Source organism: Neoarius graeffei, chromosome 3, assembly GCF_027579695.1.
Source record: "Neoarius graeffei isolate fNeoGra1 chromosome 3, fNeoGra1.pri, whole genome shotgun sequence".
Lineage (NCBI taxonomy): Eukaryota > Metazoa > Chordata > Actinopteri > Siluriformes > Ariidae > Neoarius > Neoarius graeffei.
This window is the reverse complement of record NC_083571.1, coordinates 33642771-33662367: the sequence shown is the minus strand read 5'-3', so window position 1 is coordinate 33662367 and position 19597 is coordinate 33642771. Positions and strand designations below refer to the sequence as shown.

Sequence of the window (19597 nt, the reverse complement as noted above, 5' to 3'; positions counted from 1 at the left end):
CCGGCCATTCGCATTTGGCCAGCAACTCCGGGACGCCTGCCGGCGGTGGCTGAGGGCCGACAACCGCGACACCGAGGGGATCATCGACCTGGTGGCGCTGGAACAATTCATTGCCCGACTTCTGGAAGGAACAGTGGAGTGGGTCCAGTGCCATCGCCCGGTGTCGCTGGATCAGGCCATCGAGCTGGTGGAGGACCATATGGCGGCTGTTCCGATGGCAGGACAGCATGTCTCCTCTTCTCCCTTCTCCTCTCTCTCTCTCTCTCTCTCTCTCTCTTTCCCCTTCTGTTCCCCTTCCTCGCCCCATTCCCCCACCGCAGAGGCAGGGGCCGGTTCCACCCCAGCTGGCCCGCCGCACCCGCGGTGCCCTACCATTTCCTACTTCCATGTCTCTGTCTTCCCCCCGCCCAGGTGAATGAGCTCCGGAACACCGGTGCAGAGGGAAAGCCTGGGCTGGTATGCTGGCGCTGTGGGGAGCCAGGGCACCTCCAGCATCAGTGCTCAGCCATGGAGGTGGGCGCAGTGGTCCGGATCCCCGATGCGCCAGGGACCACCCTCGATTGGGCCGGAGCGTATCGCATACCGGTGAGTATCCAAGGGGATACGCATCAGGCTTTGGTGGACTCTGGCTGTAATCAGACCTCAATCCACCAAAGCCTGGTGCAAGATGAGGCATTGGGGAGAGCACAATTGGTGAAGGTGTTGTGTGTGCACGGGGATGTTCACAACTACCCTTTAGTGTCAGTCCACATTCTATTTCGAGGGGAGAAATTTAGAGTAAAGGCGGCAGTTAATCCTCGACTTACCCACTCGATAATTTTGGGGACTGATTGGCTGGGATTTAGGGAATTAATGACACATTTAGTGAAGAGTGGGGCCTGCTATAATTTAGTGGGGGGAGGTCCCGGTGTGGCTTTGGCTGGAGCAGCTGTCGCAGAGCCGTCTACGTCATCACCGCATCAGAGTGAGGAGCAGCAGGCTCCTCCTCCCTCTCTCGGGGAATCCCTTGCGGATTTCCCGTTGGAGCAGTCACGGGACAAGACTCTGCGGCATGCGTTTGACCAAGTGACAGTAATCGATGGTCAAACTCTCCAGCCAAACGCCACCCTGTCCTTCCTCTATTTTTCCATTATTAAGGATAGGTTGTACCGAATGACGCAGGACACTCAGACTAACCGATAACCCAGCTTTTGATCCCAAAGAGCCGCCGGGAATTTATATTCCCCTCGGCTCACTTTAATCCCATGGCCGGACACTTGGGGCAGGATAAGACACTAGCCCGAATAATGGCCCGGTTCTATTGGCCAGGGATTCGCGTCGATGTCCGTAGGTGGTGTACGGCATGCCGTGAATGCCAGTTAGTAAATCCAGCAGCCATTCCAAAAGCGCCTTTGTGCCCTCTGCCATTAACCAAGACCCCGTTTGAAAGGATTGGGATGGATCTCGTCGGGCCATTAGATCAGTCAACACGAGGATATCGCTTTATTTTAGTCCTGGTGGACTATGCAACGGGATATCTGGAAGCAGTGCCTCTTCGCAATATCTCAGCATGTAGTATTGCGGAAGCGCTCTTCCACATCATCTCCCGAGTCGGAATCCCCAAAGAGATTCTGACTGATCAAGGCACTACGTTTATGTCATGCTCACTGCGCGAACTATATGGGTTACTGGGAATTAAGCCCATCCGCACCAGTGTTTATCACCCACAAATGGATAGCTTAGTTGAATGGTTCAATCACACCCTCAAGAACATAATCCAGAAATTTGTAAGCGAGGACACATGCAACTGGGATAAATGGCTTGAGCCCCTGTTATTCGCAGTGCGAGAGGTCCCACAAGCCTCCATGGGGTTGTCCCCATTCGAATTATTATACGGGCGTTAGCCGCGTGGCATTTTAGATGTGCTGCATGAAAATTGGGAGGAGGGACCTTCAACAAGCAAAAATGAAATTCAATACGTTATTGACCTGTGCGCCAAACTCCACACACTCACGCACCTAACCCAGGAGAATTTGCGGCAGGCCCAAGAACGTCAAGTCTGTCTGTATGACAGGGGCATGCACCTTAGGGAATTCACACCGGGAGATAAAGTACTCATGTTGTTGCCCACGTTGAGCTCCAAATTGATCGCCAGGTGGCAAGGACCCTTTGAGGTCACAGGGCGAGTCGGGGGGATGTCGACTATGAGGTGAGGCGAATGGACAGGGGTGGGGCATTACAGATTTACCACCTCAATCTGTTAAAACTTTGGAACAAGGAGGTCCCCGTGGTGTTGGTGTCGGTGGTTCGAGAGAAGGCGGAGCTGGGGCCGGAGATTCAAAAGGGAAAATTGACATCGCCCACCGCTCCGGTCCCCTGTGGAGACCACCTCTCCCCAACCCAACTTACGGAGGTCGCCCGGTTGCAGAGAGAATTTTCTGACGTGTTCTCGGCCCTGCCCGGCCGCACCCACCTCATAGAGCACCACATTGAGACGCCCCCAGGGGTAGTAGTGTGCAGTCACCCTTACAGACTGCCCGAACACAAGAAAAAGGTGGTTCAAGAAGAACTCGAGGCCATGCTCGAAATGGGCATCGCCGAGGAGTCCCACAGTGACTGGAGCAGCCCGGTGGTCTTGGTTCCCAAGGCTGACGGGTCGGTCCGGTTCTGTGTGGACTATAGAAAAGTCAGCACGGTGTCTAAATTTGATGCGTACCCAATGCCTTGTATTGACGAGTTGCTCGATCGACTAGGCACGGCTCGTTTTTATTCAACACTGGATTTGACAAAGGGATATTGGCAGATCCCCTTGACTCTGCTATCCCAAGAGAAAACGACCTTTTCCACACCGTTTGGCGTACACCAGTTCGTCACACTTCCCTTTGGGCTGTTTGGGGTGCCTGCTATGTTCCAGTGGCTTATGGATAGGGTCCTCCGCCCCCATGCCACCTACGCGGCCGCATACCTGGACGACATCATCATTTATAGTAATGACTGGCTGCAGCACCTAGAACACCTAAGGGCCGTCCTTAGGTCACTGAGGTGAGCGGGTCTCACAGCCAACCCGGAGAAGTGTGTGATTGGGCGGGTGGAAGTACAGTATCTGGGCTTCCACTTGGGCAATGGGCAGGTGCGTCCCCAAATTAATAAGACAGCAGCGATTGCGGCCTGCCTGAGGCCCAAGACCAAAAAGGGGATGAGACATCCCAGATAGCAAGCTGACATTGAAACGATGTAGAATCAACATTGCATTGTCGACGTTAAACCATTGAATCAACGTCAGATTTCGATGTTGATTTAACATCAATTTGCACCCTCCGCTAACATTGAAACGATGTTGATTTATTAACTATGGACACACGTAACTTCAATTGTATTTCAATTCGTGTCGATATTGAAGCAACATTGAAATTTCGACATAACTAAAAATCAATGCGCTTTCAATGTTATTTCAATTGATAGCCTACCAGAAATATCTGGCTCATATATCCTGCTTTATCTACAGCCAGGATCTCCATTTTAATTGCCTAAAATAGTAAATATGAAACACATGCCTTTTTTTTTTTAAGAAAACAAGATTTTTATTTTACAGTTTTTCTCCATTGGTTTGGCTCATTTCTTGAAACTGAGATGACATTCTCAAAACAACATGGACAAATCCCCAAACTAACTTGCAGTTTCTCACAACAGAATGGCATTTATCATTGCTTTCATCAATATTTCAAATGCTTTGTACATGTCTCAAGCATTTAGTACATCCATGCAAATGGCTATGTACAAGTATCCTACAGTTAACACAATCAGCCTACATTTAGTACATTTTTCAAATGAATGTATCTTGCTGATCTATCCCAATTGGTTGGTTCTCAGTGTAATGGTCATTGTCCTCAAAACATGTCAGCACATTTTCATCGTATAAGTCATCATATGCAGAATAGTCTGCTCAATTGTCAAAATAGTGTTAGGAAATTGGAATAGAATACAGTACATATTTTGTAAGATGTCATAGTAAATTTAGGATAATCATGTTAGTAGGTAATAGGTGAAATCAGTTTCTGACTAACGAAGGAGGAGTGTCCCACTTTGCAGGTGACCAATCCATCTGTTTGTTGAGTTACCTGACAGGTGTTATCTATGTTTTGGAGTGCTGGCATTGCTGTATATATACAGCTTGGCCTGGTGCTAGTACTTTTTCCTATGTCAACATGGAGAGAGAGCAAGTGCATCAACCAGGGCAATCTCCACTTGGAGGAAGGGGAAGAGGAAGAGAAGGAAGAGGAAGAGGAGGTGGAGGATTGAAGGTGCGTGGAGGTAGAGGAGAGGGAAGAGGAGGAGGAGTGAGGGTTCGTGGTGGTGGAATAGGAGGAAATAGAGTTCGCAGACATCATGTTGTCCCAGATGAAATTCGGGCCACCATTATTGATCATGTCATCAACCATCGCCTCACAATGGCAGAGGCAGGGCGCAGAGTGCAGCCTAACGTGCCACGCTCCACAGTTTCCTCCATCATTCAAACCTTTCGGCGGGAAAACAGGTATGCACTCAGGCAATGACAACTGTTTGACTGTGTGCGTGCGTGCGTGTGTGTGTGTGTGTGTGTGTGTGTGTGTGTGTGTGTGTGTGTGTGTTTAGACCCAGGCCGAAAATCTTACCTCGATGTGAAGTCACAGTATTATACAGTTCACTACTGTAGAATGACAAAGGAAATACTGTTGTAAATTGGACAAAATACAGCAAGAATTCGCAATAGAATGGCAGTGCAATTGTAAGTACAGTAGCCTACAAATACAGTAAAGTGGTGTGTAATGCAGTCATTACTGTACAGTGATTGATAATCTGTAACAAACACATAAGGCAAGGCCAACAAATAGTTATGTTGTCTATGTGCAGGATTGGCCGACAACCTCATGCGGGTGGAAGAAGAAAACTTCTAACCAGTGCTGGGCACATTACTTTGAAAAAGTAATTAGTTACAAGTACTAGTTACTTCTCCAAAAAAGTAATTGCGTTAGTAACTGCGTTACTTCACTAGAAAAGTAACTAGTTACCAGGAAAAGTATTTATTGCGTTACTTTTTTTTTTTTTTTGCTTACAGATAAACGAGGATAACTTCTTTTCTAGTGAAGTAACGCAGTTACTAACGCAATTACTTTTTTGGAGTACAGAGTACAGAGTCAGTGAGTCCTCACAGTTTACAGCATTATGATAACCTGGTTTATTACAGTTAGCTTAGCTTTCACCATTTACAATAGGTCAGGAAGATCTTTGATAGTGTTTTTAAGGAAGCATCCTAAACAAAAATCACAGGCAAAATAACATAACAGATCAAGGATGAATACCCTGTTTATCTGTTATGTTATTTTGCCTGTGATTTTTGTTTAGGATGCTTCCTTAAAAACACTATCAAAGATCTTCCTGAGTACTAAAGAGGACTTAATTACTCACTGACTCTGACGGCTACTCAAAGTGTGTAGACCCTTACAAGGTTATAATAGCAGTAACGCTGCTTGAACTGCTTGAGGGTAGTGATGGGTTTAGTACATTATGTTTATCCATTTCACATCTCCACAAACTAAAGCACTGATGCCGACTTGCCAAACATTTATTTATTCAAAATGAATACTAGATTGCAACCCACAACAGAAAATAAAATTGAAATACTGAAAATGCAATATTTTTGGAAGTTAGCCTACTTGAATTGGTTGAAAATGTAAATATTCTTTGATTTTGCATTTAAGTACAGGTAAACGATTGGTAACAAAATAATAGGCCCTGATGATGTCTGTAAATTCTTATTCTATTAGTATTATTGGGGAAAAAAAACAATAAAATATCTGACTGTAGCTTAAATTCTTATTAGACTTATACATTTTCTGAGTTATCATCAACAACATGACTTACAATCATTTGAAGTAGGCCTATACACCCTTCATATTAAGGCACAGAAATCAACAAAGGGAAAAATAATAAATTAAATTAATAAATTGCTATTTTTAACAAACGGAGCTGAACGGAGCTTATTGTAATCATTCAATGTACTAACAGTAATAACAATGTACGCATCACTACAACATAGCCCACTTATCTAGCGGCTGAACCACAAGTTGTAGCGTAGAAGGAGAAGCTTTTCAAATCTTTTGTCAGACAGTCCGTTTCGCTTTGGGGAGAAGACAAGCTTTCCCAGACTGAAAAGTCTCTCAACAGGTGCACTAGATGGCGGAGCAGCATTGTAACGTAGTGATATTTTCTTGATGAGAGGAAATCCATTCAAAGTGTTGAATTGTTGCGATGGAGATCTTAAATAATCTTCCACCTGCCTTTCTGTTGAAGAGAATGTATCCTCCTCGTCTTCCTCAAAGGAAAAGAAGGAGTCCTCTTTAGCCAAATCGATGTGCTGTGTAGATGTGCTTGTAGTACCTGGCTGTAGTTCTGGCTGTGGTTCTTCAAGGGCAATTTTTCGACACTCTGCCAGCAAACTTGCTTTGGCCTTTTCCTTTAATTCCTGTGACCGCAGCCAGCGAAGTTTGAATTTTGGAAGTGCCACGGCAGCAATGACAGCCTCTTCACTGCCCAGCACATCAGCAAATCTTGTTTTGATTGCCTGAAATTATACATAGACACATTCAAGCTTTGCATACATACAAATTATTATTATTATTATTATTATTATTATTATTATTATTATTATTATTATTATTATGCTGTTATTATAAGACTCTTACTGTCACTATAGCATCAGGAAGATCCTTCAACTTTTGCAGGCCATCTTTAAGGGCTTGTGTTTTCACCATCAGCATCTCCAACGTTGGTAATAGAGTACCATGGAAGCAATTTCCTTCTCCTTGAAGTATGTCTAAGGCAATGGTAAGGGGCTGCATCACAGTACAGTACTCCTTTATGAACTGATGCTCCCGTTCTGTAATAGTAGCCAGTCCTAATTTTAGGGAGATGGTACTGAGATCTGCCATGGATATTTCTGAGATGCGAGCCAGGGCATCGTAAAAAGAGTTCCACCGTGTTGAGCAGGGTACAAGCAGCTTTTTTGAGATCACCTCATCAAGTGCTTCAGCAGCCAAAGTTGAGCGACTGGCCTTATTCCAAAGAGTGGTGCATTTTGCGACAGCACTTCTGTATGCCGCTTTTGTGTCAGGCTTTGACAAGAGCCACTTCTCAACATCTGTGCATGATATTAGATTGAGGGTGTGGGATGCACATCTATGATGGGGGGGTAGAGCGATCACCACACCATGACCATCTTGACTCTCGTTTGAATGCAGAACATCATTCACATCAGTAAATGGGACCTCATCTTCACCATCCTCAGAATCACTCTCAACTGGCTGATACATTTTAAATGCTTTGACAAAATTAGACCCATTATCTGTGACTGTTGCCGTGATTTTGTCTGTAATGCCATACATTGAGTGTATGTCATCAAGCTCGACTGCAATTGTATCGTAAGTATGCCGCCCCTTAAATCGTCTGCAGGCAAGGGCTGTTTTATTTCTTTCCATACTGTTGGGATCTATCCAGTGTGCCGTTACACCTATATAACTTTTATTGTGGGCAGTCCAAATATCTGCTGTAGTGGATATGTACTGCAATTCCTCGAAAGACTTTTTCAGTTCCACATTCATTTTTCCATACTCGTTGTCTATGTATGCAGCAAAAGTTTTTCGGCAGAGGGGTGTACTCTTTTCTCTTCCACGAGAAGGAATTTTGGCAACAAGAGCCCTGAACGACTCCGACTCCACCGTGGATAAGGGCAACATGTTTTCGACAACATACCTGGCTATTATTCTGTTGAGCTCAGCCTTAGACACTAGCGTCTGTCCTGCGAAGTCAAGTTTGGCTTGCTTAAGAGCAGCGCTTCCGTCTCCCTCTTCGCTAGAGCTCAAACTAGCTGCACCAGGGCTAGGGGGTGGGTTAGCAATAGCAGTACTCAGGGGTGTCCCATGATGATGCGATGCTGTGAGGTGCTTCAGCAGGTTGGAGTTGCTTGATATCCCTGTGGACAGAACTTTGTTTCCAGGGCACAGTTTGCATTGGACATAAACATTATTGCCTTTGACTTCAACCAGCGTGAAATTATGCCGGTGTTTCCAGTTCGAAAATGCGACTTTGCGGCTTGGTGCTGCCATTGTCTCTTCCCCATCTCTGTGTGCGCGTGTGTGTGCGTAGCGGGAAAACACAATCGACTCCACCTACCTAGAACATCTTAGCAAATCACGATTTGTTCTCTTGCATTCAAAGGGTGAATGGGAGAATGTAAAAGCCATATTGGTACATAATTATTATTATATATTGTGGTACCGTGTTGCCAATGCTCATGTTGTCAAGGCGCCCATATCAAATTGTAACGCATCACGTTACTTCCCGAGTAACGGTAACGGCGATACAAATATGGATTAAGTAACTAAGTAATTATTCTGTTACCCAAAATGTGGCTCCGTTAGTAACGCCGTTATACTCTAACGCCATTATTCCCAGCACTGCTTCTAACCGATCGCCAAGAACAGGAGATCTGTAACATGGTGATAGCAAATAATGCCATAACACTGACACAGATCCGGGATGCAGTCCTCCAAAACAATGGCGTCTTCCAAAACATCAACTCCATCAGCATATCAACAATAGACCGGGTTCTGAAGAAGAACCTAATCACCATGAAACAGATATACAGAGTACCATTTGATAGGAACACTGCCAGAGTAAAAGAGCTGTGGTACCAGTATGTGCAGGTAAGTCAATTATTCATTGTCTATCATTTTGTAACCTATAAGTAGCCAACACTGCAGAGGTTCCAATTTCTGAGGGTTTCAGTATCCTCCTCTTTACCTTTGGATTCCAGCTTTACAATATATGACCACAGCATTTTGCTGAACTGTAACAGAACACTGTCAACAGTATGTCTCTGTTCTCTTTGTATCAAAAACTACCCCAGAAAATCTGCATAAGTCTGCACTCTAGGATTGGAACCACAGTGGGTTATATTGACTTTGTGAAGAACATATTGTGTAGCATTGCTGTGACCATATGACCCATCTACATGATTGATTTTTTTTTACTCTATTTATCTCTTTTCCAGAGAATCCTGGCACTGGAGGGGAGTGAAACACCACACATCCTAGTGTTTGTTGATGAGGCAGGCTTCAACCTGGCCAAGGGCCGCAGGCGTGGCCGAAACATCATTGGCCAGCGGGCCACAGTGGATGTCCCAGGCCAGCGGGGGGGAAATATAACCATGTGCGCGGCTATTTCAGAAAATGGTGTGGCCACCCACACTGCAAGCTTGGGCCCGTATAACACAGAGAAACTCCTCCGTTTCCTGGACCAACTATATGTATATTTGGTCCCAGAAAATGAGAGGGGTCTCGAAGGGCCCCACCTACCCCAGTTTGTCATTGTATGGGACAATGTTAATTTCCACCGTGGTCCACGCATCCGGGCATGGTTCAACATGCATCCAAGAATGCATAATGTCTTGTTACCACCATATTCTCCATTCCTGAATCCTATCGAGGAGTTTTTTCTCTGCTTGGAGATGGAGAGTATATGAACACCATGCTGAAAACCAGAGGTCTCTCCTCAATGCTATGGATGCTGCCTGTGAGGATATAACAGGTGATCAGTGTAGAGGATGGCTCAGGCATTCACGACGCTTCTTCCCACGCTGCATCTCAAGAGAAAACATCAGATGTGATGTTGATGAGAATCTGTGGCCGAACAGAGCACAGAGAATGGATGGCCAGGAAGATGAGGATGGTGACCAGGCGAGAGAGGGGAGTGACCGCGACTAAACAAAATGTCTTCATTTGTGACTCTTTATTTACAGTATTCATTTTTTGTTTGTTTTTGTGGGTTTTTGTATTTTGTGTACACAGTATACACAGCGTATACATTTTCCTTTTTATTGTTCCCTACCTACAGTAATGTGTACAATTCACGTTAGCTGAGAATAAAAATGAAAATTCCTCGGCAGAATGAGTGCAGCGTGTGTGTGTGGTGTGAAAACTGTATTCCTATAGTTAGACATATGCCATGACAAAGCGTCTAAGCATTTTGACTCGCAGTACTTACACAATACCAAAGGGACAATGCATTTTGGAGGCACTGACTAGTTATATGAGAAGGGAATGTAGTTTTGACAGATGGGTAAACTGTTTTGGGAGCCGTACAAACATTGGCAGGTGATCCATGTAGTTGTGCTGTACCATCCAAGTTATTTTGACAGAAGAACTGAATGAATGAAAATGTGCCAAAGCAATTGAGAAGGATTTATGCCATTTTTATGGTACTGACTATTTAGATGGGAAAGGGATTTCATTTTGAAGCATGGATGAGTAGTTTTGGGAGACAAATGACATTTTGCTGGTTATCTGAAGTGTTGTGCAGAACTGTAAGTCTGTTTGGCCAAATTGCCTTATAGTTATGAGAATGTCATCTCAGTTTCAAGAAATGAGCCAAACCAATGGAGAAAAACTGTAAGTTCATTTATTTTTCATGTCTTTCGGCGCGAGCGACACCTCCAGTTCTGTCTGGCGCATATCGTAGCCATTTCTGCACAGCCTGGGTGAAGACCAGATCATTCATGCCAGGCTGTTGAGTGAGGGCATCTGAAACACACACAAAACATAGTTTTCAGTTACACATTGTACTACTGCTGCTAATAATAGGCTGCTACCAAAAAAAAATAGGCTATATATTTTGTGGAATACTATTATTTAAATGTCATCTATCCTCATAAAGGTCAAACACGCTCAGGGAGGGGGCAAAGATAACAAAAAGTAGGCAAGTAAAACTCAAGGATCATAATTACATTAAACTAGAACATCCGAGCTAGCTCGCTAGCGCTGGCTCGCGGCCGGCTAGCTCGCGGCGGCTTGGAGCCAGCGCTAGCGAGCTAGCTCGGACGTTCTAGTTTACTGTAATTATGATCTGGCAGCTATTTACACCAGATCCAGTGTAAATAGCTGCCGGAGCCAACGTCCGAGGTTCCGGAGCCAGCGCTAGCTCGCGCCCGGCCGGAGCCAGCGCTAGCTCGGACGTTGGCTCCGGCAGCTATTTACACTGGATCCGGTGTAAATAGCTGCCAGATCATAATTACAGTAAACTAGAATGGAATGTTAATGTAATGCCTTTTCTGGCTAATTTTATTCGTCTTACCTCCAACAAAGTGGTCACTACACAAGCGTTGGTATGCCGCTATCCATCTTCTCTGTCGGTCAGCATCTACCGAGATCCGATAAAACGATAACCCTTGCCTTGTTTGTTGATGGTTACTACATCCAGGTACACAACAATATAGTGGCATGATGGAAGTCTTGCTGAAAGTAAAAACTTTCTTTGCTGTCGTTCCTCAATGTTGGCTGTGGTAAACTACTGGTAGTACATGTCCAAAATGATGTGAAAAGGGCCCATACATTGAACTATGTGTAAGGATTAAATGCTGAAAGTGCTGCTTACCTGTAATTGATCCCGGATCCGAGAACGGGTGCCTGTGCGCCGCTGCCGGTCTTTGTCTCACGCTGTCCCCTGTCCCGTTCAACAATGATCGATGACTTTTCAATCATCTTTCCCGGTCAACTATATATCGATGGCTTTTCGACCATACGTGATTTCCCGGTCAACACAAAATCAATGACTTTTCAACATGACTGTTATCACCCGGTAAACCAAATATCAATGATACATCAATCATAATAAGGACGACTATGAATCAATTTTGTTTCAATATCACTGCTGTCAAATTTATTTTAGGTCGGGTTACATCGGTTTAACAATGGTGATTCAACATCTATTTTGCATCAAGATTTCAATGTCGACCATTCTGATGATTCAGATGGAAAATCAATATCTATTCAATGTCAGCTTGCTATCTGGGATTCCTGGGGTTGGCTGGCTACTATCGTAGGTTTATACCTAATTATTCGGACATTACCAGCCCGCTGACAGATCTCACTAAAAAGGGGGCACCAGATCTGGTCCAGTGGACAGAGCAATGCCAGAGGGCTTTTTCTGAGGTAAAGGCTGCACTGTGTGGGGGGCCACTGTTACACTCCCCTGACTTTTCTCTCCCCTTTGTTTTGCAGCCGGATGTGTCGGACAGAGGGCTGGGGGCTGTTCTGTCCCAGGAGGTGGAGGGGGAGGACCGCCCAGTGCTGTACATCAGCCGAAAGCTGTCGGTGCACTAGGGCAGGTACAGCACCATAGAAAAGGAATGCCTCGCCATCAAATTGTTGGTCCTCGCCCTCCGCTACTCCCGGCTGGGGCGCCCGTTCACCCTCTGTTTGGACCACACACCCCTGCAGTGGCTCCACCACATGAAGGATGCCAACGCGCAGATCACCCGTTGGTATCTGGCACTCCAGCCGTTTAAGTTCGAGGTGGTCCACAGGCCGGGGGCGCAGATGGTCATGGTGGATTTCCTCTCCCGTCAAGGGGGGGGGGAGTCAGCTGCAGGCTGGACGGCTCCCTGGCCTGAGTCGGGCGGTGGTGGTATGTGGCAGTGGGGGCGTGGTCAAGCGTCAGTCTGTGAATGGAGGGCGGAGTCAGGGAAGGTAAGTGGCAGAATCACTGCACCTGACAGGAATTAACCTGTGTTTGTGTGTCTTCCCCAGTGACCACGCCCTATAAGAGGAGAGGGTTAGCAGAGGAAGAGAGCTCTTTCCCAAACCAGAATGTGTGTGTGTGTGTGTGTGTGTGTGTGTGTGTGTGTGAGCAGTGCTGGGAATAACGGCGTTAGAGTATAACGGCGTTACTAACGGAGCCACATTTTGGGTAACGGAATAATTACTTAGTTACTTAATCCATATTTGTATCGCCGTTACCGTTACTCGGGAAGTAACGTGATGCGTTACAATTTGATATGGGCGCTTTGACAACATGAGCATTGGCAACATGGTACCGCAATATATAATAATAATTATGTACCAATATGGCTTTTACATTCTCCCATTCACCCTTTGAATGCAAGAGAACAAATCGTGATTTGCTAAGATGTTCTAGGTGGGTGGAGTCGATTGTGTTTTCCCGCTACGCACACACACGCGCACACAGAGATGGGGAAGAGACAATGGCAGCACCAAGCCGCAAAGTCGCATTTTCGAACTGGAAACACCGGCATAATTTCACGCTGGTTGAAGTCAAAGGCAATAATGTTTATGTCCAATGCAAACTGTGCCCTGGAAACAAAGTTCTGTCCACAGGGATATCAAGCAACTCCAACCTGCTGAAGCACCTCACAGCATCGCATCATCATGGGACACCCCTGAGTACTGCTATTGCTAACCCACCCCCTAGCCCTGGTGCAGCTAGTTTGAGCTCTAGCGAAGAGGGAGACGGAAGCGCTGCTCTTAAGCAAGCCAAACTTGACTTCGCAGGACAGACGCTAGTGTCTAAGGCTGAGCTCAACAGAATAATAGCCAGGTATGTTGTCGAAAACATGTTGCCCTTATCCACGGTGGAGTCGGAGTCGTTCAGGGCTCTTGTTGCCAAAATTCCTTCTCGTGGAAGAGAAAAGAGTACACCCCTCTGCCGAAAAACTTTTGCTGCATACATAGACAACGAGTATGGAAAAATGAATGTGGAACTGAAAAAGTCTTTCGAGGAATTGCAGTACATATCCACTACAGCAGATATTTGGACTGCCCACAATAAAAGTTATATAGGTGTAACGGCACACTGGATAGATCCCAACAGTATGGAAAGAAATAAAACAGCCCTTGCCTGCAGACGATTTAAGGGGCGGCATACTTACGATACAATTGCAGTCGAGCTTGATGACATACACTCAATGTATGGCATTACAGACAAAATCACGGCAACAGTCACAGATAATGGGTCTAATTTTGTCAAAGCATTTAAAATGTATCAGCCAGTTGAGAGTGATTCTGAGGATGGTGAAGATGAGGTCCCATTTACTGATGTGAATGATGTTCTGCATTCAAACGAGAGTCAAGATGGTCATGGTGTGGTGATCGCTCTACCCCCCCATCATAGATGTGCATCCCACACCCTCAATCTAATATCATGCACAGATGTTGAGAAGTGGCTCTTGTCAAAGCCTGACACAAAAGCGGCATACAGAAGTGCTGTCGCAAAATGCACCACTCTTTGGAATAAGGCCAGTCGCTCAACTTTGGCTGCTGAAGCACTTGATGAGGTGATCTCAAAAAAGCTGCTTGTACCCTGCTCAACACGGTGGAACTCTTTTTACGATGCCCTGGCTCGCATCTCAGAAATATCCATGGCAGATCTCAGTACCATCTCCCTAAAATTAGGACTGGCTGCTATTACAGAACGGGAGCATCAGTTCATAAAGGAGTACTGTACTGTGATGCAGCCCCTTACCATTGCCTTAGACATACTTCAAGGAGAAGGAAATTGCTTCCATGGTACTCTATTACCAACGTTGGAGATGCTGATGGTGAAAACACAAGCCCTTAAAGATGGCCTGCAAAAGTTGAAGGATCTTCCTGATGCTATAGTGACAGTAAGAGTCTTATAATAATAGCATAATAATAATAATAATAATAATAATAATAATAATAATAATAATAATAATTTGTATGTATGCAAAGCTTGAATGTGTCTATGTATAATTTCAGGCAATCAAAACAAGATTTGCTGATGTGCTGGGCAGTGAAGAGGCTGTCATTGCTGCCGTGGCACTTCCAAAATTCAAACTTCGCTGGCTGCGGTCACAGGAATTAAAGGAAAAGGCCAAAGCAAGTTTGCTGGCAGAGTGTCGAAAAATTGCCCTTGAAGAACCACAGCCAGAACTACAGCCAGGTACTACAAGCACATCTACACAGCACATCGATTTGGCTAAAGAGGACTCCTTCTTTTCCTTTGAGGAAGACGAGGAGGATACATTCTCTTCAACAGAAAGGCAGGTGGAAGATTATTTAAGATCTCCATCGCAACAATTCAACACTTTGAATGGATTTCCTCTCATCAAGAAAATATCACTACGTTACAATGCTGCTCCGCCATCTAGTGCACCTGTTGAGAGACTTTTCAGTCTGGGAAAGCTTGTCTTCTCCCCAAAGCGAAACGGACTGTCTGACAAAAGATTTGAAAAGCTTCTCCTTCTACGCTACAACTTGTGGTTCAGCCGCTAGATAAGTGGGCTATGTTGTAGTGATGCGTACATTGTTATTACTGTTAGTACATTGAATGATTACAATAAGCTCCGTTCAGCTCCGTTTGTTAAAAATAGCAATTTATTAATTTAATTTATTATTTTTCCCTTTGTTGATTTCTGTGCCTTAATATGAAGGGTGTATAGGCCTACTTCAAATGATTGTAAGTCATGTTGTTGATGATAACTCAGAAAATGTATAAGTCTAATAAGAATTTAAGCTACAGTCAGATATTTTATTGTTTTTTTTCCCCCAATAATACTAATAGAATAAGAATTTACAGACATCATCAGGGCCTATTATTTTGTTACCAATCGTTTACCTGTACTTAAATGCAAAATCAAAGAATATTTACATTTTCAACCAATTCAAGTAGGCTAACTTCCAAAAATATTGCATTTTCAGTATTTCAATTTTATTTTCTGTTGTGGGTTGCAATCTAGTATTCATTTTGAATAAATAAATGTTTGGCAAGTCGGCATCAGTGCTTTAGTTTGTGGAGATGTGAAATGGATAAACATAATGTACTAAACCCATCACTACCCTCAAGCAGTTCAAGCAGCGTTACTGCTATTATAACCTTGTAAGGGTCTACACACTTTGAGTAGCCGTCAGAGTCAGTGAGTAATTAAGTCCTCTTTAGTACTCAGGAAGATCTTTGATAGTGTTTTTAAGGAAGCATCCTAAACAAAAATCACAGGCAAAATAACATAACAGATAAACAGGGTATTCATCCTTGATCTGTTATGTTATTTTGCCTGTGATTTTTGTTTAGGATGCTTCCTTAAAAACACTATCAAAGATCTTCCTGACCTATTGTAAATGGTGAAAGCTAAGCTAACTGTAATAAACCAGGTTATCATAATGCTGTAAACTGTGAGGACTCACTGACTCTGTACTCTGTACTCCAAAAAAGTAATTGCGTTAGTAACTGTGTTACTTCACTAGAAAAGAACAGTTATCCTCGTTTATCTGTAAGCAAAAAAAAAAAAAGTAACGCAATAAATACTTTTCCTGATAACTAGTTACTTTTCTAGTGAAGTAACGCAGTTACTAACGCAATTACTTTTTTGGAGAAGTAACTAGTACTTGTAACTAATTACTTTTTCAAAGTAATGTGCCCAGCACTGTGTGTGAGTGTGCGTGTGTGACTGGGAGAGCGAAAGCTGAAAAGCTAAAATAAAAAGTTTTTTTGAGAACTCAGTTCTGGCCTGCTGTGCTTCTGTGCTCCACCCACCTTAACATTGCAACAACTGCCTTTCAGATTTTTCAAGTTTAGGTCATAAAAAGAATTTTCCCCAACACCCGGTTATTTTTGTTTAGTGGAACGAAAGCTACTGAATTCAAATCACAGACTTCCAATTTTATTAGGTTTTTTAAAAATAGAACAATTAATGAATTTAGGGCCATGTGGTCCTAAGTTCTCTGCTATTTTTTCCCTGCTTCACCATGACCCAATACAAGATACTACGTCGTGCATCACGTGGTGGGCTTTCCTCATTTGCACAAGGCATTGTGGGATACAAATTTGAAACAGGGGAGGACAATGGAGGAGGTGAGTGTGCAAATGAAATGTGAAAGACCGACCACAGTAATGGAACACGAGAAGAAAAGATGTTCTATTGCAAAGGAAAGGAAACCCAGGACCAAACTAATAAATATCGGCGGTCAGCGAGCACCTCGGTGTGATCAGCTGTTCATTTAGCGACAGAATGATGTAACAGTCAGTGCACGGTCAAAGGTAAACCTGCGCATGCACACACGGACTTCCTCTGTCTGCTTGACTACGCTAAGCGAGCGATTTCATGCACATTATTTGCTAGGGAATGCCTTCAAATTAAATAACTTCCCAGCCACAGAATGGCTTGATATTTTGTGAGATATTACAGAAATAGACATATATCACAATGACCAAATTTCAGAGGGAACTAAATTTCACTGATTTTATGAAATCGAAAGGCCGTCTTGCTTTAATGCAGGAACTGGAATTTGGATTTTATGCTGTTTTTTTCTTAATTATATTTTAGAACAGAGGCCATGCTGGGGATAATGTTATTTTGTTAACCAGAAAGTAAACTAAGATGAATAGAACAATTAAACAATTAAAATGGCAAGAAGCCGTTTACAGGCCAAAAGTGTCACTTTTTACTGTTGTCTTACAGAAACAGCCATGGGGAAGAATGCCCAGAGCAGCCATGACTCAGAGTATGTGCGCAGCGTGTATTGGTAAGGTGATAGATATGTTAGCTAAATTAACTAATTAGCAAGTTTCCCCAACTCCAACATACTTGACTTTTACTCAAGACTTTGAAAGAAACTAAAATGTCCATTATACAAGAATGAAAGAAACAGCAAAATCCGTTCCTGATTTTTGAGTGATGGATATCCATGGGTCAGAAAGGGTGGAGCTAAAGCTAACATTAATCACAAGTTAGAGCTTATGACATCACTAACCTTTCTTTTCTGTATTTCAGCTCAATGTAAGGCTTAGTGCAAAATACAGGTTTTAACACACAATATAATTCATGCAGCACTATGCTAATATGAACCAGCTAACTGCTTACCTAAGGTTAACTCTACACTTCCAGTTAACTAAGATTAACTCTATCTTGTGTTTGGTATGTTTGCTGGAGGCTAACTATTTAACAGTGTGCAATAAGAACCAGAAGCTAGGTTTGCTATCTAGCATAATGCTAACTGTTAGCATGAAATCTGATTGGTTCAGGATGAGTGACCTTATCGGCAAGTGCCAGCGGATGCTGTGGTTCTGGCCGGACTTTGCATTCCAGTATTTTGGTGATGGCAAAGAGCACGACTGCTGTCTAAAAATCCTGCACTCCTTCACTGAGAGTGTACGTTATTTTGGTTAATTATTATGACATCACAAATAGCATCCAATCAGCTTTAAGATGGCCAAATAGTTAGAGAAACAGCTTTGGGATCAAAATGTTGCTGGTTTGAGTCCCTGAACCAGCAGGACTGGCTCTAGTGCCCTTGAGCAAGGCGCCTAACCTCCAACTGCTCTGGCAAGAGTTGTGGCATACCTTGTGTCTGATTAGCCAGACAAAAACTGATGATGTGATTATCAGTTCAGGCAAGAACCCAGCCATAACTAACTAAATGGAGTCCACTACACGGAGTCTGACTGTGAATCCGATCAGGGAAAGAAGAAGAGGCAGGCCTTCCTGGACATGCTGCTGAAGACCACGGATGAGGAGGGGAACAAGATGATACACCAAGACGTCCTGGAGGATGTGGACACTTCTGTGTTCGAGATATCAGCCTCATACAGCCATATTCAGATAACAGATCATCCTTATAGTACACACTCAAAGGCAAAGTCATGTTCAAGTTGAGCGAAAATGGCGAGGTGATCACATGCAGGTGCTAATCCTACATTCATGCTAGCAAGCAACAAAGTGATGGACATTTTAGTAATAGACAATTGTATGCAAATTAGGTAATAACATGCTTCAGCAATTACTCTTATTGGCACAAATGATTGCTCAGACCAACTCTATAAAAATACTTTATATTCAAATTGAGCTTTTGAAGCTAGCTGACTAGCAAAACCAGGAGCTATAAGCCTCTATTACTCATTAGCTACATAGATTATCCTCATGAATTCTCAAACATGGCTCAGCTCATGAATTGTATGTGAGTGAAATTTAAAGCAGATATGCAGAACCTTTATTTTTAAATACATTTCTGAGTGGATAGTATCTCCATCCTTGACTCTTGTATGCTGCATAAATGGGAATAAAAAATATATTTTTGAGAGTTAAAATCGACGGCAAAGTTGGCATTCAAGCTGCCCCGCTGAGCCAGCCAGCCCTGGGTGCATAATGTCACAGCGGTAACCAGTTTTAAGGCTGAGGCCTTTGACAGCTGTAGACCAAAGTCATGGTGAAAGTAAGAAATACCGTTACCGACTTGCTCAACGAAGACTGATTTGACTTCATTGATTATGGGTTGACTCTCATTAAAACAGGATAGGTGTTATAATTTATGCAACATGCATGTACATGAATGCATTTTCACTGATAAAACGTAAAAGGCTAATTAAATAATCAGATGAACAGAGACAATCACATTCTGAAGCAAATTAAATAATCTTATACCGGTAACTTAAACACACAATACATGTTACATGTATTAATTTAAATGCAGGTAAACAACGTGTTTTGTTGTTTTATATCCAAATGAGAGTCGAAGCTTACCCATCTGAGTTCTCGCTTCTTGAAGGCCGATCTTGTGGCCGATTGTTTTGAAACAATCTGACTTTCAGTTCTTTGTTCAGTTCTCCGTTCATTCGCTTCTTCCATGTAAGGGCGAGATGGCAGGAATATCCAGTGGAGAAAATCATATGGCTGCTCCACTCATTCTCCATACTGAGTACTCTGCCATTACTGCTCGGCTCAGGCAATTACTAAAACCTGGGATGGAACTGGACGTCACCGGTTTTAGCAACA

The 19597-nt window shown here is 43.6% G+C and overlaps 1 protein-coding gene and 1 pseudogene across 1 annotated transcript; both read left to right on the top strand.

Moving 5' to 3' along the window:
- Positions 1-19597, top strand: part of LOC132882539 (cytochrome P450 4V2-like) — a 40538-nt pseudogene that overhangs the window by 18072 nt on the left and 2869 nt on the right.
- LOC132882765 (uncharacterized) lies at positions 8507-9963 on the top strand. Its single transcript, XM_060915875.1, has 2 exons — positions 8507-8720; positions 9068-9963. Exons 1-2 carry the CDS (start codon positions 8511-8513, stop codon positions 9536-9538), a joined length of 681 nt encoding a protein of 226 aa, XP_060771858.1. The 5' UTR covers positions 8507-8510; the 3' UTR covers positions 9539-9963.